A 23034-nucleotide genomic window follows, 5' to 3' on the forward strand; every position below is an offset into this window, starting at 1 on the left:
GAGCAGACGGGGCCTCGGGTTAACGTCTCATCCAAAAGATGGCACCTCCGACAGTGCAGCACAATAAGGAGATAGTAGGACAGGTGACCAAAACTTGGTCAAAGAGGTAGGTTTTAAGGAGCGTCTTAAAGGTGGAGAGGCGGAGAGGTTTAGGGAGGGAATTCCAGAGCTTAGGGCCCCGGCAGCTGAAGGCACGGCCGCCAATGGTGGAGTGATTAAAATCGGGGATGCTCGAGAGGCCAGAATTAGAGGAGCGCTGATATCTCGGAGGGTTGTAGGGCTGGAGGAGGTTACAGAGATGGGGTGGGCGGCAGAGCGAGGCCATGGAGGGATTTGAAAACAAGGATGAGAATCTTGAAGTGTAGTCACTGCTGTAATGCAGGAAACACAGCAGCCAATTTGCACACAGCAAGGTCCCACAGACAGCAATGAATTAAATGATCAAGTAATCTATTTTAGATGGTAGTTGAAGGGATAAACATTGGCCAGGACATTAGGAGAACTCCTGTTTTTTTTCAAATAGTGCCACGGGATCTTTTACATCCACCTGAGAGAGCAGACGGGGCCTCGGATTAACATCTCAACCAAAAGATGGCACCTCCGACAGTGCGGCACTCCCTCTGTACTGCAGTGGGAGTGTCAACCTAGATTTTTGTGCTTAAGTCTCTGGAGTGGGATTGTAAACCCACAACCTTCTAGACTCCGAGGCGAGAGTGCTGCCCACTGAGCCACGACTGCCACTCGTTCTCAAAGAGCAGGGAATTCTCCGAGTATCCTGGCCAATAATCCTCCCTCAACCAACACCACCAAAAAAACTTTTACAGAACTTTTGAGAGAACACAAGGCTTGGGGAAACTGTTTCAGAAATGACTGGCAATGTTCTCTCTTGTTTTCCTTGGTGCATTTAACAAGATTTGTTTTTTCCCCTTTTTTTAATAGCTTTTTAATAGTTGTTTTTATATGAGTCGCATTCAATGTCACATCAAGAAGCCCACTTGTGCTACTGATACACTTCCTGACATGATTTTAAATACTGCACACTGTTAACTAATCAATAATGGCACGACTCTAGATATATATGGGTCAATACAATCTTCTCTAGTCAACAGTCTTGCCTTTTGCAGCCACAACAGTAATGGACTACTGGAAATGTCCTCAAACAATTCCCGATATTTTACCAGAGCTTGAGGCGGCGTTGATGGAAGCCATTTTATAGCAGCCTTCTTTTAAACCAGCTTCCAAGAGATTGGCATCTGTGACTTATGTTTAACACTCCTAAATCGGACTCCCCTTATTGTGGGGCAGACTACATGCCAGTGAGATCTTGTGCTCAAGTCTCTGGAGTGAGGCTTGAAGCCATGACCTTCTAACTCTGGGAGGAGAGAGTGCTACGCACTGAGCCTCGGCCGACACCGAGAGGATCCTTGAACGTGCAAATACATTCAGGACGGGAGGTAAACTCCCTGGCAACTGTCTGAGGCTGAACCAGACTGTTCGCAACCGTTGTGTTACATTTGACCCTGAGGCGAGCTCCCAACCACATATCCGCGCCATCACTAAGACCACCTATTTTCACCTCCGTAACATCGTCCGTCTCCGCCCCGCCTCAGCTCATCTGCTGCTGAAACCCTCATCCATGCCTTTGTTACCTCTAGACTTGACTATTCCAATGCACTCCTGGCCGGCCTCCCGTGTTCTACCCTCTGTAAACTTGAGGTCATCCGAAACTCTGCTGCCCGTGTCCTAACACGTACCTAGTCTGATTCACCCATCACCCCTGTGCTCGCTGACCTACAATGGCTCTTGGTTAGGCGATGCCTCCATTTTAAAATTCTTATCCTTGTTTTCAAATTCCTCCATGGTCTCGCCCCTCCCTATCTCTATAATTTCCTCCAGCCCTACAACCCCACCCCTGAGATCTCTGCGTCCCTCCAATTTTGGCCTCTTGAGCATCACCGATTTTAACTGCTCCACCATTGGCGGCTGTACCTTCAGCTGCTGAGGCCCTAAGCTCTGGAATTCCCTCCGTAAACCTCTCCGCCTCGCTACCTCTCCTTCCTCCTTTAAGACGCTCCTTAAAGCCTACGGGGGGAGAAATTGGGTTGAGGCGCCAAACTGGCGCCAAGTTCGCCTGGGCGCTGATTTTTGCGCAGCTTTCAGAGCATTACCGAACATCAGAAATTCAGTTTCAGCGCCCCTAGAGGGAGACGGGGCGAGGCTCGAGGCGCTCCGCGTCCCTCTTAGGGCGCTGAAACTGAATATCGCAGCGCAACGTGCCGCAGCACCACACGCTGCGGCACGGCACGCTGCGGTACTGCAGGCCTTCCTCCCATTGTTAAGGGGGAGGGGCCTGCAACAGCGCGATCCCCAATCGCGAGTGCCAACAAAAGAGCCCGGCACCGAGGAGAAGTGCCGGGCTCTCAGGAAACAGCCGGCAATGCCGCGGGAGGGGGGGGGGGGTGTCAGGAGGCCAGGGACGGAGGTGCTGACAGGCGGCCGCCGAAAAGGTGGCCGCCCCGCACCTCCACCTTAACTTGCGCCACTGCTGGCACAGCAAGGCCCCATGAACCAGGCGCGGGTAGCAAACGGCGCTAGAGCGGCGTTCACTACCAAATATCGCAATCGGGGCGCTAATGGGGCGCTGCGCACAGGCTAACGCCACCATTAGCGCCCCCACTGAATATCGCGGGAGGCGCGGCCAGTGGCGCTACAGCCACTGACTGCCCTCTTTAGGCGCTAATAGGTGGTGCTACATACCCAATTTCTCCCCCTACCTCTTTGACCAAGCTTTTGGTCATAGAGTCATAACGGCACAGAAGGAGGCTATTCGGCCCATCAAGTCCGTGCCGGCTCTCTGTAGAGCAATCTGCCCTAATATCTCCTTACATGGCTCGGTGTCAAATTTTGTTTGATAACGCTCCTGGGAAGTGCCTTGGGATGTTATGTAAGGCTGCAGCTCTCAGTCCTGACTTCAGTGGCAGTATTGAAGTGGAAATGGAATGACACAGAGCAACACCTCAAGGGAAGGTTTCTCCACACAGCGCCAAGTACAGAGGTCAAACATAAAAGAAAAAAAAAATCAGGATCGGTCCATGGTGAGAAAGCTGTGTTTTTTAAATGGATTTGAATGTGAGGCAGGCTCCTCCAATTCTGTGCTTGTGATTTTTCTGCCTTCATTAGTGGAAAACCTTGGGCTGTTGAGTGCAGAAGGGAAAAACCCAAGCGACGGGATGTAAAACAGATGCAACGAGGTCCAATTTCTACCCCATTGTTCTTGAACTTCTGAACATCTACAGCAGCAGCTCACCATTCAACACCACTTCAACTGCACATCCCAGCCCCATGGCCTCCACCACCCAGTAAAGACAAGAGCAACGAGATCAAGGGAACACACATCACCTCCTAATTTCCCCTCCAAGTCGCACACCATCCTGACTGAGAGATATATCGGCCGTTCCTTCATCGTCGCTGGGTCAGAAATCTGGCGCGCCCTCCCTAACAGCACTGTGGGAGCACCTTCACCACATGGACTGCAGCGGTTCAAGAAGGCGGCTCACCACCACCTTCTCAAGGGCAACTAGGAATGGGCAATAAATGTGTCAGCGTCTGTCACATTCCAAGTACAAATAGTTACACGAATATGATGTGGTTTAAGCTTTTGCCGGTGTTATTGTACAAATACTTAACACACTTGTAGCACATTCCTCTGTTAGAACAAGAGGTGTTAGCCCATTTATAGGAACCTAGGAACAAGAGGAGGCCTATTCTGCCCCTCGAGTCTGTTCCGCCATTCAATTAGATCAGGGCCGATCTGTATCTTAAACTCCATCCACCCGCCTTGGTTCCGTCACCCTTAATACCCTTGCCTAACAAAAAAATTATTGTAAATGAGTTAAAATAGTGGAGAGAGGAATTCGATCCGAGTGCGCAAAGCGTTTCCATGGCAACACCACAGGCGGCCATTTCTGGCACTTTAGGTTTTCAACGAAAAAAAATGCAATGTTTGATTCATTAAACTAGGAAATATAATTTATTGCATAAAAATTAATTTGTTACAATAGGAACGCTAAACTTATTTACAAATCGGTAGTTTACAGAATGAACAATACATGAAAAGAGGGACAGAGCAATCAATTCTAGCGCTTTCTATACATATAAATATGAAAGATGTACATAAAGAACGGAAGGGTCACAATATGTCTGAAAATGAATTAATTCTATGAACTTGCATAGCACTTGGAGTGAACGAAAGAAATTAAAGCACTATTTTGCTAACCGCTTGGTGTAATGGTACCCTTTACACGGGATAAAAGAGAATTGCTGTTGGTTAAAACACCTTTAGCCGTTTTTAATCAATGAATACTGAAAAAATGCTGGCCGTGGTCTCCTAAAAGTTAGCGCCAACCCCTGCCATCAGCAGTAAGCAGAGTTGCCGTTAATCCAGATCCGAAAATCTTAATTACACCACCGTGGAAACGGACCCCAGGAGCCGTCATAGATTGTCCAGATATAATTTTATAAAAACTATATATAGCCATCTAAAACAATTATTCAGGACCCTTTGATTTTTTTTTAAAAAAAGCTCACCCACTGCACATTGAAACCACTGAATTAAAAGGATTAATTAGGAGTGTGCGATTTTGCTGGTTATTGGGTCACACTGGGTGTTGGGATGGGGGGGGCGCCCCCGAGTCTCTCTTCAGTGGAAGTAGGGTTGCCCGCTCTGGTTAGATGTGTAATAACAACAGAAAAAAGCTGGGAAAACTCAGCAGGCCCGGCAACATCCGCGGAGAGAGAAACAGAGTCAACGTTTCAGGTCGAAGACCCTTCTTCAGAACTCTTCGCTCAGTCCTGACGAAGGGTTTCGACCTGAAACGTTGACTCCGTTTCTCTCTCCACGGATGCTGCCTGGCCTGCTGAGTTTTTCCAGCTTTTTTCTGTTGTTATTTCAGATTTCCAGCATCCGCAGTATTTTGCTATCTGGTTAGATGTGTTCCTGGAGGTTCTGTCATCTGACCACCCACCTTCCAACCGCACCCCCACCCCCCGCCAACCTCCATCTCCGACATTTTTTATTGCCAATAAACGAGGGTGTTTTGAAAGAAAAGAAACACAATTCTTTTTTTAATGCCCATATGCAGCAGCATCCAAGAGATTCATCTTCAGGGCAATCCCGGAGAGTTGGCAAACCCTTGATGAAACTGCGAACCGGTTTCTTTATCTAAACGGACCTTCTGATTTGGTTAGACAATGAGCACAGAGGCTATTTCTCACCCCCTTGCCAGAGTAAGGCTGATCATTGATGTCCGATGATTGAGTTTCTGAAGCAATCATTTAAAAAAAAATAATCACACAACGATGAATTTAAAATGCGTTTGTCCAAAACACTTGGAAATAAATAACTCGATATGCAGCTTCTTCACCAAATATTTAAACATTTCAACAACATTTACAAATAACTAAATATTAGCGCCATTTTTGATGATGCAGCCTTGGATATTTCATACTCCTGTTGACATGAATACTGCATCAAAAAGGCATCACACACTCCCGCACTCAACCAATGGTAACTTATTTCTCGGGTTGGCTCGACCTTTTGGTCGACTAAAGATGTTTCAAAACTACATCGCAAAATGACAATGCAACCACCTTTAAAAGTCCACTGACTCGTATTAGCGAATGTCTCATTGTGACGTTACACCGAACAATAACCAAAGGTGGTTTATTTAAAGGCAAGTTTGGAGGTAAGACATCATTGGATACTGACCCTAACCTGGGGGGCAATCAAATCAGGAACGAAACCTTGGAGGGCTTGCCAGCTGAGAAGAGTTCCTGAAGAAATGATCGCTACATGTTGGGTAACCTTCTCCCATCGAGCGCTTCCTCTGGACATCTCGCACAAGGAAAAACTCCTGCGGGAAGCACTTCCAGCTCATTCAGTCCACAGCCATCTCCAGACACCAATCCCAGAGTCCTGAAATGGCTTTACAATTCTTCCAGTTTTCAATGTTCATGTTAACAAGGCTGCATGACCACAAGTTCCAGGTCCCCCAGGTTTCATCAGCGACGTTGGTTTGAAGTTTTGAGGCATTATACGGCTCAGTGAAGTGGACTGAGATGCGGGGAGGTGTGGGCAGGAGAAAGTATTTCATCACCTACTGAAATTTCTTTTATGAAAAGATACAGGAAGTGGCAATTGGTGGTGGGGGGTGTCAAACAAAGCTCAGAATGCTTCATATTTCCATACTTGGCCTCGACTAACATTCAGTACTGAATTCAGAGGAACAAAAGCTGAATTACAGATACAAATATTATGCTAAGAATGTACCTTAAAATGTCAAAAACACATTAGCACAGTAAAATCTCTAGGTCCATATTCATTCAAGTCAAGACCCTGGACCTCTGGTGGAGGTTACACGTCCTGGGTTGGTGTATGTGGGTTTGGCTATTTCTTGTGTAAGGGCGTTGCAAGGTCATGAGTTAGGAATATTTCTCCCGGGGATGGTATGACCCTTCAATGAATCGCTATTGCTTTGCTTCAGACTCAGACCATCTTAGCACGTGGCCTCAACTTAGTGAAGAAGGTTGGGTAGGAGTTACTCCTGCGTATCTCGATTGGGAGAGATGGGGCGGAGGGGCGAAGAGAAAGAGGTTAGTTAGTCGGGTATACCTGCATTGGATTCATAAATCTCTTCATGTCAATCAGAAATGGTGGATTCTAGCCGGGAAATGACTGTGGCGGATATTAGTGGATGAGCGCCCACTACCTCTGTACGACCTCTCTCTGTGCGCGTTAACCCGCTTATTTTAAACGCTGCCACTAACATAGCAGAATGCCGCACGAGCCCCGTTAGCTGTTTGGCCACAGGGGTGTCGCCAGCAGCAATTTCTGAGATTGTGTGAGAGCGAGAGCGAGAGGGAGAAGCTTTGGAAATCACTCTTAGGTTTAAGTCGCGTTCTGCCATGGCGACTCGGGAGAAATCCACACAGATGTGACAAGATGCAAAGGACGCTGGCAAGTTCTCACCCAAGCCCGAAAGGAGGGATTATTTTTTTTTTGCCACGTCGAAAGAAAACGAAAGAGGATTAAAATGGCCTTGTGACTACCGCCGGCGTCTATGATTCATTCTCTTCTTCTTCGTAAACAGTTTTTGAGTAGCCCAGCTGGATTCCTCCCTCTTCTCTGGTACAACATGGGCATTAGGATCTGAGTGATGTCTACATCGGCCGTGTATGTAAACAAGTCCTTGGGTTTCACACAAAGTTTCAATATAGGAGCAAAGAAAAGCATCCAAAGATATGGACAATAAATTAAATGCGTTTCCTAAGAAACTGTTAACCTTTTACAAGCTGCCCAAAGCTTTTGATAGGAGAGGGTTTTGTCTAGATTGTACGCGACGTCTGCAGCTCTCTCGTGTAAAAATGCTACCTTCCTAATTCGCTCGGAGCTCCGGTGAGCAGCAAGCTGATTTCTACAACAGTTGCCATAGATGCTAGGGTTTCATCACGGTGTTGCTAAGGTTATCCACGTTTCAGCATTCTTCTGTCGTCATGACTACCATCACGTCACTCTTGCCCATCTCCTCGAGGGCACCGGCGAGGGAGTTGATGTCGCCGTCATCTTGGTGCTGGGCTTCCCACAGGTCCAGGATGACCCCAGTGGGGCTAAGTTTCGTAGCAAAATAGGTCAGATATCTAAACACGAGAGAAGAGAAAAAAAATTAATAAAGGGGTTATATGGGTATCTCTGAACTTTCACTGACAGTGCAATAGATTTCTTGTAGATTTAGAAACATGGGAACAGGAGGAGGCCATTTAGCCCCTCAAGCCGGTTCCGCCATTCAATGAGATCATGGCTGATCTGTGACCTAACTCCATATACCCACCTTTGGCCCATATCCCTTAATACCTTTGGTTAACAAAAATCTATCAATCTCAGATTTAAAATTAACAATTGATCTAGCATCAATTGGCGTTTGCGGAAGAGAGTTCCAAACTTCTACCACCCTTTGTGTGTAGAAGTGTTTCCTAATTTCACTCCTGAAAGGTCTGGCTCTAATTTTTAGACGAATCCCCCTAGTCCTAGAATCCCCAACCAGCGGAAATAGTTTCTCTCTATCTACACTATCTGTTCCCCTTAATATCCTGAAAACTTTGATCAAATCACCCCTTAATCTTCTAAATTCCAGGGAATACAACCCTACTTTGTGTAATCTCTCCTCATAATCAAACCCCTGGAGTCCGGGTATCATTCTGGTAAACCTACGCTGCACTCCCTCCAAGGCCAATATATCCTTCCTAAGGTGTGGTGCCCAGAACTGCTCACAGTGCTCCAGGTGTTGTCTAACCATTTCTGATTCTAGGTCAGAAGGAATCAGCATGAAATGACTGGCTTACTTTCTCTTTTGCCTTTACCTTGGATACTGTGAAGTGTGACACCTGAAGTATGACAGAGTAATAAATAAATAAATGGCTGCATGTAGCGACACCACTATTCCCGGCCAGAATGGAGATGATTGAATAATTCCCCATCAATCACGCCTGGAGCCCGCACTGCTGTCAGTGACTGAGATTGATTTGATGCGCATAATTTGTATTGTGTAACTATCCTCCACTCACTGCATTCTGCTGGAGAAATAATCCTGCTTTTATCGGGAGACTTTGCTGTAGTTTCGGTCATGAGTTCGGAGACTCTGTTTGATGTAGTTCATGAATAAATTAAAACCACAAGTCCCGCCCCCACCTCCAACTCATTGGCTGACACAATATGCACTCCGTAAATAAATAGCACAATGGATGGGTAGAAGTTCAGTTTTGTTACTGGTGGCCAAGTGGCTTATTCATAAATTGAATCGGTAGTCTGAATTAAGTGTTCTGTTGAGTCACAGAAATCTACAGTACAGAAGGAGGCCATTCAGCCCATTGTGTCTGTGCCGGCCGAGAAAGAGCTCTCCAGCCTAATCCCACTTTCCAGCTCTTGGTCCGTAGCCCTGGAGGTTACGGCACTATAAGTGCATATCCAAGTACTTTTTAAATGTGATGAGGGTTTCTGCCTCTACCACCCTTTCAGGCAGTGAGTTCCAGATCCCTTCACCCTCTGGGTGAAAAAAGTTCTCCTCAACTCCCCTCTAATCCTTCTACCAATTACTTTAAATCTATGTCCCCCTGGTTATTGACCTCTCTGCTCCACACCATCTCTGCTAAGGGGAAGATGTGTTCCACTCTAACAGCATTTTGTTTTCTTTTTCAGATTACATTTCCAGCATTGTCTGGTTTTTAAACAGAGATTCAATATTGCGCAGAATTCGGGAAGCTTTCTCATTCCATGACAGGAAAGGGTCCCTTCCATTTGGAATGGTTCCCTCAACGACGGAGCGAAACGTTGCCATTTTTGTTAAAAGAGTGCGTAATGTAAATTTCTGCTCACCTGTCAACCCCCAGCTTCTGTGCCAGGAGCCTCCAGTCGTTGCCGCGGGTATTTGGTGCATCCAAGTTCGTGCAGATCTTCTGCCTGATGGAGTATGGAATCTTAAAGGCATAAGGGCCCACCTGGGTGGTAACATTGGTGCCAACCTGTGTGTGGAATGGGCTGACACATTTGGCATTCTGTTAGGGAAAGCAATAAATATCTGTTACTACGCGATGTCAATTCCGGCTTCAAAATTACAATGCAATCAAAATAAATAATTGAAGACTCGTGTCAATGTGAGGAGGCGGGTGACCACCAATGTTCCCTCGAACTTTTTTTTGGGGGTGCGCGGCCCCTTTAGCGAGCTGCGCGGCCCATTCAAATTTCCGCGCAGGCGCGGTTTTTCCATTTAGAAGCCAGCGAGATGGCCTGCGCGGGACCCCCAGACCGCTGCGTGGCTGTGCAGCTTAGCTGGAACATTGGTAACCACTCAACAACAGCTACCTGCATTTATATAGCACCATTAATATCGCAAAACGTCCCCAGGTGCTTCACAGGAGTGTTATAAAAACTCCTCTGCTCACTATGCGCAGCTGTGAAGATTTGTATTTTTAGCGAAATGAAGGCATAGAAACATAGAAGATAGGAGCAGGAGTAGGCCATTCGGCCCCTCGAGCCTGCTCCGCCATTCAATGAGATCATGGCTGATCATCCAAACTCAGTACCCTGTCCCTGCCTCCTCCCCATACCCCTTGATCCCCTTAGCCTTAAGAAATATATCCAACTCCTTCTTGAATATATTTAATGAATTGGCCTCTACTGCCTTCTGTGGTAGAGAATTCCACAGGTTCACCACTCTCTGGGTGAAGAAATTCCTCCTCATCTCAGTCCTAAATGGCTTACCCCTTATCCTTAGACTGTGACCCCTGGTTCTGGACTCCCCGACCATCGGGAACATCCTTCCTGTATCTAGTCTGTCCAGTCCTGTCAGAATTTTATAAGTTTCAATGAGATCCCCTCTCATTCTTCTAAACTCTAGCGAGTATAAGCCCAATCGACCCAATCTCTCCTCATACGTCATTCCTGCCATCCCAGGTATCAACCTGGTGAATCTTCGCTGCACTCCTTCCATGGCAAGAACATCCTTCCTCAGATAAGGCGACCAAAACTGCACACAATACTCAAGCTGTGGTCTCACCAAGGCCCTGTACAACTGCAGCAAGACATCCTTGCTCCTGTACTCGAACCCTCTCGCTATGAAGGCCAACATACCATTTGCCTTCTTAACCGCCTGCTGCACCTGCATGCTTACCTTCAGCGACTGGTGCACAAGGATACCCAGGTCTTGTTGCACTTCCCCTTCTCCCAATCTATTGCCATTCAGATAATAATCTGCCTTCCTGTTTTTGCCACCAAAGTGGACAACCTCGCATTTATCCACGTTACAGGAAACTCTCGATTTACCGGCACCTAAATTAACCGGAAATCTCGGTTAACCGGCAAAATGCAGGAGTAGGTTCAGGTAAGTTTTACTTCATATTACTGGCCGTTTCTCGATCTGTGGCTGTGCAATCGGGTGTGGCTGCAGCTGTTGCTAAGCAACAGGGATGCTTGGATCTTGTGGCCATTGTTCCTGCAGCTGTTGCTAAGCAACAGGGAAGCCTGGGTTTGTTGCTGTGTACGGAGCTCTCAGCTCTCGTACCTTTTAAACTATAGCTCTTGGTAATCCAGACTTTTTGATAAACCGGCACCACGCCGGTCCCGTCGGTGCCGGATAAAAGAGAGTTTCCTGTATATTGCATCTGCCATGCATTTTTAAAAGGAGGTCTTTATGAGTTCCCTCGAAATACCAAGCAGAAGGACATCTCCACAAACGCGGTCCTCGTGTCGCTGTGCACAGTGCCTAGACAGATTCTTAAAAGCGCCATGGTCTTTGTTCCAAAGTGATCGGTGGCATGAATCTTGTCATTCATGTGGAAATGACTTATGAAATAATACTGGGCGGCCTGCGGATGGCGCTGTCCAGGGAGAGTATAAATACTCGGGCACGGGCCCAGCTTGCTCAGGACATTCTTAACAGGAACTAGTGAAGGACACAACTAGACCTCCATGTTGTAAAACAGTTGATTAAAGCTTTGTTTAATGCTTAGACCAAGTGCCTAGTAGTTTTCTTACGTCAATCTGTTGGCCTGCCACGTACTCAAGTGTGTCGGCACAATTCTGCCGGTAAGTCATTAACCTCGATACGATTGGCTTGGGATATGAGCGGCTGAATGTTTAACGGAGATAATCTTCCGATTTTGTGCTCCAGACAGAGGGCTCCCACCCCCAAACCTCGGGATGTGCATAGCGGAAATTCAGGTGCGGAAAAATCACACGCGGCGCAATCCTGAATTTCCCAACAGGGCTTCCTGGCAAGTGAGGCACCCAGCTGGGATTGCAGGGTCAGAAAGTTACCCCGAATGTGATTGCATGAAATTCCAATTCCTTCCTCTGCTATTTGAACAGAGGTGTGGATCTACCTCCATCAGAATGGGGCTGGGAGAGCAATTTCATATGAATACATTAAGCAACAAATTACTTAATGTTCATTAGCGCTGAACCTGTTCCCATGCCAGCATCGCACAATGGAACTTCAAGAGCTTTGTCATTTATGCAATCATCTACATTGTAGCTCTTCTTTCTCTTGATATTACATTCCAAGTTCCGATCTATAGGACAACAAGGGACAGGAACGTATTCTGTGTTGTTAAAGGCGAGGGACGCCGATGCTGGGAATGGAATTTTATTTCCTACTCTTGGCATTCAATGCGTTGAGCACTCCCAGATCAGATAAAATGTGGGCTACACGCACAGTAAAGCTCCTTGTGCTCGGTGCCAACAATGCACTTTAATCGCAACCTCAGATTGACACCCTCAAACACAGCACTGGGAAACCAGCCGTACGCTGCACTCAGCGAAACCCCCTCATCCTTGTTACGTCTCCCCCCGGACATTTGTCTCCAACCTTTCACTCTATGGCCACCTCCCGGCCCCCCACTCTACCACGTGAAGCCCCGAGAGATGCGTCTCCACGTTCAAGGTTCCATGTAACCAGGTTATTGTGGTCTCGTCGGGGCTGTGATTTATTAAGAGCTCCAGACCCATATCTGATTTAGGTTTAACTAGCAGAGGTTTTCTCTGGAGTCGAGTGCACTGAACAGCCATTGTTCTGCTGCCCCGCTGTTGTAAATAACTTTTCACTTCAAGCAGGCAAAAATTATTTTCCTTTTTAAAGGACGGGACCTGAAAACATGAGAGCGAGTCAGATTTTGATCAGTGCGCGTCGAGTAATGATACTTCCGCAGTTTACGACTATTTACAATGTGCGAGTCTACCCATTGCTTGCGAGATCAAAGCGGCAGAGATGAGGAACAGTGCTTGCCGACCTCAAGTGGTGTTGAATTTGTACAAGACATTGGCTCGGCCACAACTGGAGCACTGCGTGCACTTTTTGGCTTCCGACTGTAGGAAAGACACTAGAGCCAAGGAAAAGGAACGGCAAAGATTCACTAGATTGAAAGGTTACAGTTGTGAAGGAAGCCTCAAAAGTTGTTCTAGTTTTGACTTGGGAACAGAGAAGGTTAAGGGGGAATCCAACAGAGGTTTTCAAAATTATGAAAGGTTTTGACGGGGTAAATTGTGCTTCTGCTGGTGGGCAAACTGGGTGTAGACTAAAGATCGTCACTAAAGGAACAAAGGAGGAAGTTAGAATATTATTAGAATATGATAAGCTTTACCACAAGGGGCTATTGAGGCAGATAATGTAACACTATTTTAAAGGGTAAGTATTTGAAAAGGAATACAAAAAGGTTAAACAGAAATGGCAGGGAAATGGGATTCGAGTGCAGCTAGCACCATGGCAATGGGCCGAATGGCCTCCCATTGTGCAGTAAAATTCAATGATAACTTGAAGGTAGCGATCAGTGGAAGGGGCAGGCCTCAGGAAGTCACAACCATTAACATTCCCTTTTCCTTTATGTTTTATTTATATCCAATAAAAGAGATAAAGAAAGACTTGCATTTATATAGCACCTCAGGACGTCCCAAAGCGCTTTACAGTCAATTAAGTACTTTTTGAAGTGTAGTCACTGTTGTAATGTAGGAAACGCAGCAGCTAATTTGTGCACAGCAAGCTCCCACAAACAGCAATGTGATAATGACCAGATCATCTGTTTCAGTGATGTTGATTGAGGGATAAATATTGGCCAGGACACCGGGGAGAACGCCCCTGCTCTTCTTCGAAATAGTGCCACAGGATATTTTACGTTCGTCTGAGAGAGCAGACGGGGCCTCGGTTTAACGTCTCATCCGAAAATCGATCTTAGCTTTTACACTGTTGTCTGGTTGACATTCTGGGCTTCCAGTCTGCTGTCAACACTGCTCTTGAACCAGAGATGATCAAAAACAGGCCAACTCTTCCCTCCTTCCCCTTGGGGAAGTGAGTGTCTTCCAACAACAACTTACTCTCGTACCTTGGTAAGTATACCTCTCTGTAATCTGGACTTTTTGATCAACCGGCAGCACGCCGGTCCCGTCGGTGCCGGATAAAAAAGAGTTTCCTGTATATTGCACCTTTAACGTGGAGAAACTGGCAAAAGGTGGGAAGTGGGGTTCCACGGGGATCGGTGCTGGGACCGCTGTTGTTCACCATTTACATAAACGAGCTGGGCTTGGGAATCGGAAGTACAATTTCAAAATTTGGGGATGGTACCAAACTGGGGGGTGTAGTTAATACAGAGGACAGCGACAAAATACAGGAAGACACTCATAAACTTGCAGAATGGACGTGTAATTGGCAAATGAATTTCAATGTAGATAAGTGTGAGGTGGTACATTTTGGTAGGAAGAATAAGGAGGCCACATACTCCTTGGAAAATGGGATAGAGGAACAGAGGGAGCTGGAGTAGAGATACACAAATTACTAAAAGGAGCGACGCCATGAAAAAGGCAAACAATGCACTGGGGTCCATTTCTAGAGGGACAGAATTGAAAAGCAGAGAAGTGATGTTAAACTTGTATAGAACCTTGGTTGGACCACACTCTGCTCAGTTCTGGTCTCTATATTATAAAAAGGACATAGAGGCACTGGAGAAGGTACAAACAATATTTACTAGAATGATATCAGAACTGAGAGGATATACCCATCAGGAAAGATTGAACAGGCTGGGGCTCTTTTCTCTAGAAAAAAGGCTGAGGGGTGACCTAATAAAGTCTAAGATTATGAAGGGGTTTTGGTAGATTAGATGTAGAGAAGATGTTCCCACTTGTGGGCGAGACCAGAACTAGGGGCCATAAATATAAGATAGTCACTAATAAATCCAATAGGGAATTCAGGAGAAACTCCTTTACCCAGAGAGTGGTGAGAATGTGGAACTCGCTGCCACAGGGAGTGGTTGAGGCGAATAGTATAGATACATTTAAGGGGAATCTACATGAATACATGAAGGAGAAAGGAATAGAAGGATGTGTTGACGGGGTGAGATGAAGAGGGGTGGGAGGAGGCTCGTGTGGAGCATAAACACCGGCACGGACCAGTTGGGCTGAATGGCCTGTTTCTGTGCTGTAAATATGATGTAATTTAACGTAATCCAGATAAGGCAGTTGAATCAGCCCCAGCACATCTCCCAGTACCTCCGCCCTCCTTAATGCTTTTGAGGTGCAACTAAAAGATAGTTCTCAGCAACAGCCACGACCAGTGGCTCATAGACAAGTGAGCTCCGCGCTGGAGGCTTGTGATCGCAGCTGCTAACGAGGTTCGGGCCTCCGCTGTTCTTACCTCTTCAATGGCTGTGTGTAGCTGGAATATCTGCCCCTCTCCCTCCACCTGACGGACACAGATTTTGCAGGAAAACTCGGTGGATGCCAGGCTGTACCTCTCCAGCGAGAAGGTGCAGTGCAACGCTCTCTGGGCACCACTCCAGATATGGTAAAATGGAATTTCCTGGGAAAGTGGGAGAGAGAGAGAGACGTTTGATTACAGTCACCCAATCCATTCGATTTGTGCAACCCCCCAAGTAGATGAACACTGCGTCAATACAAAAACGTTCCATAGTTACAGCTTGGGTTGGTCAGGTACTGCTGAAGCTAAACTTTCCAAACTGGGAGCCTGCTGGGCTGGGCATCCCGGGAGCACGGAGAGTGCGCAAATTCCGAATTCTCTTTCCCTGTATTTGTTGCTTGATTCACAAGTTTTATTTCTGTTGCTCTTAATTTTTTTTTAAAAAGGTGTTTTATGTTTTAGTTTGGGCAGTGGACCTGGGAGTGTGTCAGTATTTACAGGGGTCCCCTGGGAGTGTGTCAGTATTTACAGGGGGTCCCCAGGAGTGTGTCAGTATTTACAGGGGGTCCCCCGGAGTGTGTCAGTATTTACAGGCGGTCCCCGGGAGTGTGTCAGTATTTACAGGGGGTCCCCAGGAGTGTGTCAGTATTTACAGGGAGTCCCCGGGAGTGTGTCAGTATTTACAGGGAGTCCCCAGGAGTGTGTCAGTATTTACAGGGGGTCCCCGGGAGTGTATCAGTATTTACAGGGAGTCCCCGGGGGTGTGTCAGTATTTACAGGGAGTCCCCGGGAGTGTGTCAGTATTTACAGGGAGTCCTCGGAAGAGTGTCAGTATTTACACGGGGTCCCCGGGAGTGTGTCAGTATTTACAGGGGGTACCGGGGGGTGTGTCAGTAATTACAGTGGGTCCTCGGGAGTGTGTCAGTATTTACAGGGGGTCCCCGGGAGTGTGTCAGTAATTACAGTGGGTCCCCGGGAGTGTGCCAGTAGTTACAGGGGTTCCCGGGGAGTGTGTCAGTATTTATAGGGGGTCCCCGGAAGTGTGTCAGTATTTACAGGGGGTCCCTGGGAGTGTGTCAGTATTTACAGGGGGTCCCCGGGAGTGTGTCAGTATTTACAGGGGGTCCTCGGGAGTGTGTCAGTATTTACAGGGGGTCCCCGGGAGCGTGTCAGTATTTACATGGGGTCCCCGGGAGTGTATCACTATTTACAGGGGGTCCCCGGGAGTGTGTCATTATTTACAGGGCGGCCCCGGGAGTGTGTCTGTATTTACAAGCTGGTCCTCGGGTGTGTGTCAGTATTTACAGGGGGTCCACGGGAGTGTGTCAGCATTTACACGGAGTCCCCGGGAGTGTGTCAGTATTTACAGGGGGTCCCCAGGAGTGTGTCAGTATTTACACGGAGTCCCCGGGAGTGTGTCAGTATTTACAGGGGGTCCCCGGGAGTGTGTCAGTATTTATAGGGGTCCCTAGGAGTGTATCAGTATTTACAGGGGGTCCCCGGGAGTGTGTCAGTATTTACAGGGGGTCCCTGGGAATGTCAGTATTTACAGGGGGTCCCCGGGAGTGTGTCAGTATTTATAGGGGTCCCTAGGAGTGTATCAGTATTTACAGGGGGTCCCCGGTGGTGTGTCAATATTTATAGTGGGTCCCCGGGAGTGTGTCAGTATTTACAGGGGGTCCTGAACACAGGAAATTTTGAAATGCACTTCTGCAAAGTAGTTTTTCTGGATAACTCAATGAGTTACTGCCTCAGAGTAACACACTCCATCAAACAAGGGGAATTGTACACAGTGCTGTTGCAATATCATAGAAGCTTGTCAGCAGCGATCAGCAATAAAAGGGCATAAAGGAAACAGTACTCCAATTAATACGTTTATTATATATTTCACTGCAGAGGACAACCTCCTAGCTGACGTCCAGCTCAGGGCCCTGCTAGGCCTGGGCATGAGACAGCCCTGCAGCCCTTCATTAAGCCGCGTCTCCTCGCGGAGCGCCAGGTAGAACGCTGGTTTTGTCCGAAACCTGTTTCAAAGTCTGTCGCAGCACAGCAAGCAGGGCCTGTGGAAGCAAAATCTCCAGATTTAACAGCAAGGAAGAGCCGAAAACTAAACACGTGACAGCAAAAAGGGGTCAACGGTTGCGAGATGTGTGGAATCCTGGCCGCGGTCTCCAGCTGCATCTCGTCACTTGGTCTCCTCGTACACCACACTCGCACACCAATCAAAGAGATGTGCACGCTATGTTCTTGCATTACTGGCTGCAGTTTCCATAGCAACTTCACCTGTGGTGGTTCTTCTGCCTGGTTTATAGTTTAGTAAGAGACGAGTGGCATAGTGGTTAGCACTGTTGCCTCACAGCGCCAGGGACCCGGGTTCAAATCTGGCTTCGGGCGACTGTCTGGAGATTTGGTCTATGATAAATTGACCCTTAGTGTTAGGGGATTACAAGGATAGGGTGGGATATGTGTCGGTGCAGGCTCGATGGGCCGAAATGGCCTCTATCTGCACTGTAGATTCTGTGATTCTGTGAGTGAGTCTAAAATGGGGGTAAGTATTTGATGTTACCAGTAGGGGACAAAATAATTTATATTTCAGCGTCAAGATCTCTCCCGGTTGAATAGGAAATCTAGGGAGGAGGACACTGGGAGCACTGAACTAACACTTCTGAACTCGAAAACAATTTAAGCTCCCTCTCCAATTCGCCCCCTCCTCTCTTCCAAAAGCTTCTATTGAAATATGGTTCCATATATGGTGCAGATCAGCCATTCTTTATTCGTGAACTCAGGCTGTAGCCTATTCAACCTTGAGGAGCCTCACAATCAAATCCAACCTCCCCCCTCCCCCGCTTTGGTAACCGCACCAAGTATGAGCCATTGGAGAACGATCAGGGGTGGAAATCCTGGTTGACATTTGACCTCTCCCCAGGATGGAGACTTTTTGACCTCACCGCAGAGGTCAGCTAACTCAGCAGAGACCAGGAGTTGGACCCAGGGACATCTCTGGTCTAAACGCTGCCTCCTTCATACTCTCAGTAAACGACCATTAGCCTTAAACATTTTTTTTTTTTCGTTCCTGGGATATGGGCGTCGCTGGCAAGGCCAGCATTTATTGCCCATCCCTAATTGCCCTTGAGAAGGTGGTGGTGAGCCGCCTTCTTGAACCGCTGCAGTCCGTGTGGTGAAGGTGCTCCCACAGTGCTGTTAGGGAGGGAGTGCCAGGATTTTGCCCCAGCGACGATGAAGGAACAGTCGATATATTTCCAAGTCAGGATGGTGTGTGACTTGGAGGGGAACTTGGAGGTGGTGGTGTTCCCATGCGCCTGCTGCCCTTGTCCTTCTAGGTGGAAGAGGTTGCGGGTTTGGGAGGTGCTGCCGAAGAAGCCTTGGCGAGTTGCTGCAGTGCATCTTGTAGATGGTAGACACTGCAGCCACGTTACGCTGGTGGTGGAGGGAGTGAATGTTTAAGGTGGTGGATGGGGCGCCAATCAAGCGGGCTGCTTTGTTCTGGATGGTGTCAAGCTTCTTGAGTGTTGTTGGAGCTGCACTCATCCAGGCAAGTGGAGAGTATTCCATCACACTCCTGACTTGTGCCTTGTAGATGGTGGAAAGGCTTTGGGGAGTCAGGAGGTGAGACACTTGCCGCAGAATACCCAGCCTCTGACCTGCTCTTGTTGCCACAGTATTTATGTGGCTGGTCCAGTTAAGTTTCTGGTCAATGGTGACCCCCCAGGATGTTGATGGTGGGGGATTCGGCAATGGTAATGCTTTATTAAAGATTAGTATTTACAAACTTCTTCATCCTTCTGTCCTGTGAGTGTGATTTTAACCCTACTCGCTCAGCAGGAACCTGGCGGGTGGGCGTTTAAAATCACCCTGGCTCTTACCTGTCCAAAAACCGCCATGGTCGCAACATCTGCAATTTTAACCTGCCCCCCTGTGCAGGCAGCAAGGTCCCGCGCCCAGAGCCAACAGGGCCCTTCTTTACATATGCACGGTGCGGCTCGATGACATCATTGAGACCCGACTGAAATTTTAACTCAGGCCTGAACGGGGAATCCGCCTGGAGTTAAAATCGGGGCCATAATATGATTCTATCGGACAAAAAGCGGGGGTGTGGGACTGAGCACAACTGCTCTTTCAAAGGGCCGGCACAGGCACGACGGGCCGAATGGCCTCCTTCTGTGCCGTAAGTTTCTATGAAAATAGTCAATTAGATATTAACGCCAGGCTTATGCTTTCAGTTCAGTTGCTGTACTTACCGATGACTTGCTGCAATTGAACATTTAAGGTTAGATTAAATTTGCCAAATTCCAAACAGTAGCGTTCCTTTTGTATTTTCTGTAAATTATGCTGGAGAAGATGTGACAATTCAGCTCCTACCTGATATTTGGCAAGCAACTTGCTTCTCCAGAGTGAGTGAGGAATATCGTGGATGGAAAGCCGTAGGTTGTGGTAACTGTCTTTGAACAGCAGGCTTTTGGGTTCCTCGAGCAGATAACCACCTAGACTTCTCTCCAGCTCCAGCACTTCCTGTAGACAGAACATAAGCAGACAAGTGGTTTGTAAATCAAACGCCTCTTTATTTTTTTTTAATTCGTTCCTGGGATGTGGGCGTCGCTGGCAGGGCCAGCCTTTATTGCCCATCCCTCGTTGCCCCTGAGAAGGTGGCGGTGAGCCGCCTTCTTGAACCGTTGCAGTCCGTGTGGTGAAGGTACTCCCAGTGCTGTTAGGGGGGGGAGTTCCAGGATTTTGACCCAGCCACGATGGAGGAACAGCCGATATATTTCCAAGTCAGGCTGGTGAGTGACTTGGAGGGGAACTTGGAGGTGGTGGTGTTCCCACGCGCCTGCCGCCCTCGTCCTTCTAGGTGGGAGAGGTCGCGGGTTTGGAAGGTGCTGAAGAAGCCTTGGCGAGTTGCTGCAGTGCATCTTTAACCTCTAACGGTCTTTTGATACCGCCTTTCGCCCACTCTTCTTGGTGCAATGGTCCTCCGTCAAGTACCCATCGTTCCAGGTTCGCAGTGTAATGTGGAGAACCCAATTACTTAACACAGACACAAGGAACGGCTCCCACGTGTATAGGAACAAGGGAGGCCATTCAGTCCGTTCCGCCATTCAATCAGAGCATGGCTGATCTGCATCTTAACTCCATCCACCCGCCTTGGTTCCATATCCTTTAATACCCTCGCCCAACAAAAATCTCTATCAATATCAAGTTTTGAAATTTGCAATTGACCCCCCAGTTTCCAGAGCTTTTTGAGGGCGAGGGTTCCAGATTTCCACCGCCCTTTGTGTAAAGAAACAGTTTAATTCTTTACGATAGCAAAATACTGCAGATGCTGGAAATCCGAAATAACAACAGAAAATGCTGGAAAAACTCAGCAGGCTAGGCAACATCCGTGGAGAGAAAATAGAGTCGACATTTGTCAAGACTAAAGAAGCACAAGAAATGAAATGGATTAAGAGGCCAGGCTGGGAGAGAATATCTCTTTTTTTTGTTCTCTCCCAGCCTGGCCTTAATCTATTTCATTCCCTGTGCTTCTTCAGTCTTGACAAAGGGTTTTCACCCGAAACGTTGACTCTATTTTCTCTCCACGGATGTTGCCTGGCCTGCTGAGTTTTTCCAGCATTTTCTGCAGTTTAATTCTTTAACTTGACTTCACATTCAGAGATTCATATTTCCATCGGTCTATGACATCCTCGGTTCCATGAACATTGGGCCATTTATACCAGTGTAGCCACATCTCATTCCTCTCTATGCGCTCCTGCAATATATCAAAGTGCCTGAAAGCTCACACACACTGTGAGATGCACCGTTGAGTGAGATTATCCCTTAAGTAGGGATATTGAACGCGTTTCCCTAGTCAAAGTGAGCAGGCATGGATTCCTTCCAAAGAATGAAAGAGCTGCACTGTGTATCCAAAGGTGAGTGATTAGACCTCACCAAGGGACATGTTTGTACTGCACGTCGTTCCCAGTGCTGAGGCAGTGAAGCCGTCTGCGAGCTGTTCAAGTCTTATCTGCACTCGACGGGGCATGACATGAATCAGTCATTCATGAAAGAAAGACTTATGAAATAATACTGAGCGGCCTGCGGGTGGCGCTGTCCAGGGAGAGTATAAATACTCAGGCACGGGCCCAGCTTGCGCAGGACATTCTTAACAGGGACTAGTGAAGGACACAACTAGACCTCCATGTTGTAAAACAGTTGATTAAAGCTTTGTTTAACGCTTAGACCAAGTGCCTAGTACAGGAAACTTTCATTTAACCGGAGGTTAAAAGTCCGGAAAGCTCTATCTACCGGCAAAATTCAGGAGCCGTTTTCTAGAAGTTTTTTTACTTCTCGTTGCTTTTTTTTTTCCCCAGTCAGGCTCTGCAAGGTCTGTAGCTAAGCAACAGCTTCAGCTAGAGACGCTTGCAGCTGCAGCCGACTGTTTTGAAGCTGTTGCTAAGCAACAGGGTTTGTTGATTCACACGGAGCTGAAAAGCTCTGTATGTTTTAACATTAACGCTGGTTTATACGGCAGTTTTGATCTAACGGCACCAGCTCAGTCCCGTCAGTGCCGGATACCAGAAAATTTCCTGTAGTTTTCTTACATCAGGGAACATTTGTCAAGAATAAATTAAAACTGGCCAGTACGACATCACCAGAGCTGAGGTTATCCATTGGCCTTCTGGCGGTGGGGGGAGGTGGGTTGTCGGGGGGGGGGGGGAGACCTTAAGTTATCTGGTGGTGGCCCAACACACAACAAATGAGGCCACTCAATGGCCGATTGAGTTGGAGTGGAATGCTGATTCCACTCGATGGCTCGGTAAACTTTTCAAACCTCACAAGGGTCATTTTATTTGAACGCTCTAATCATTGCCCGGCTCCTTACACTAGTGGGCAGCATTCTAGTCGGGATTGCCAGCCTGATCTCTCTCAATGCCTCGCGTTGAAACCTGCGCTGTTCATTAAAGAAAAAAAAGACAGACTTGCATTTCTATAGCGCCTTTCACGACCACCAGACTTCCCAAAGCGCTTTACAGCCAATGAAGTACTATTTGGAGTCTAGTCACTGTTGTAATGTAGGAAACGCGGCAGCCAATTTGTGCACAGCAAGATCCCACAAACAGCAATGTGATAATGACCAGATCACCTGTTTTAGTGATGTTGATTTGAGGGATAAATATTGGCCCCGGACCCCTGGGATAACTTCACTGCTCTTCTTCGAAATAGTGCCACGCGCTCTTTTACATCCACCTGGGAGAGCAGACGGGGCCTCGGTTTAATGTCTCATCCGAAAGACGGCACCTCCGACAGTGCAGCGCTCCCTCAGCACTGCACTGGGAGTGTCAGCCTGGATTTATGTGCTCAAGGCTCTGGAGTGGGGACTTGAACACAAAAATCCACAATCTTCTGACTCCGAGGCAAGAGTGCTGCCCACTGAGCCACGGCTGACACTCCTAGGCATTGCTAGTCAATTATTGCTTTAACCTAACGATCCTTCATTAATTTTAGCCCAGTAGGCTAAAAGAAAAAGATATAGACATAGACATAGAAGATAGGAGCAGGAGTAGGCCATTCGGCTCTTCGAGCCTGCTCCGCCATTCAACGAGATCGTGGCTGATCATCCAAACCCTAGCACCCGGTCCCTACACCGACAGCCATCCCACCCAAGCCCTATCCCCGTAACCCCACGTATTTAATCCCCCCTAACACTAAGGGCCAATTTTTATCATGGCCAATCAACCTAACCCGCACATCTTTGGACTGTGGGAGGAAACCGGAGCACCCGGAGGAAACCCACGCAAACACGGGGAGA

The 23034-nt window shown here is 47.5% G+C and overlaps 1 protein-coding gene across 2 annotated transcripts in view; it reads right to left on the reverse strand.

The window, feature by feature from the left end:
• Nucleotides 1-4907: 4907 nt before the first annotated feature.
• Nucleotides 4908-23034, reverse strand: part of LOC147098682 (netrin receptor UNC5B-a-like) — a 339224-nt gene continuing 321097 nt past the window's right edge. For both annotated transcript variants that reach the window (XM_085970682.1, XM_085970681.1), the window contains 4 exons: nt 19611-19760; nt 15228-15392; nt 9428-9606; nt 4908-7695 (listed from right to left, as the gene is read on the reverse strand). In XM_085970682.1, the coding sequence (XP_085826808.1) occupies nt 7533-7695; nt 9428-9606; nt 15228-15392; nt 19611-19760 (657 nt within the window). In that variant the 3' untranslated portion in view covers nt 4908-7532. The remainder of the gene's footprint in view (nt 7696-9427; nt 9607-15227; nt 15393-19610; nt 19761-23034) is intronic.

This window comes from Somniosus microcephalus, chromosome 29 (genome assembly GCF_052327205.1).
Source record: "Somniosus microcephalus isolate GS21.2 chromosome 29, FLI_Smic_1.0, whole genome shotgun sequence".
Classification (NCBI taxonomy): Eukaryota; Metazoa; Chordata; class Chondrichthyes; order Squaliformes; family Somniosidae; genus Somniosus; species Somniosus microcephalus.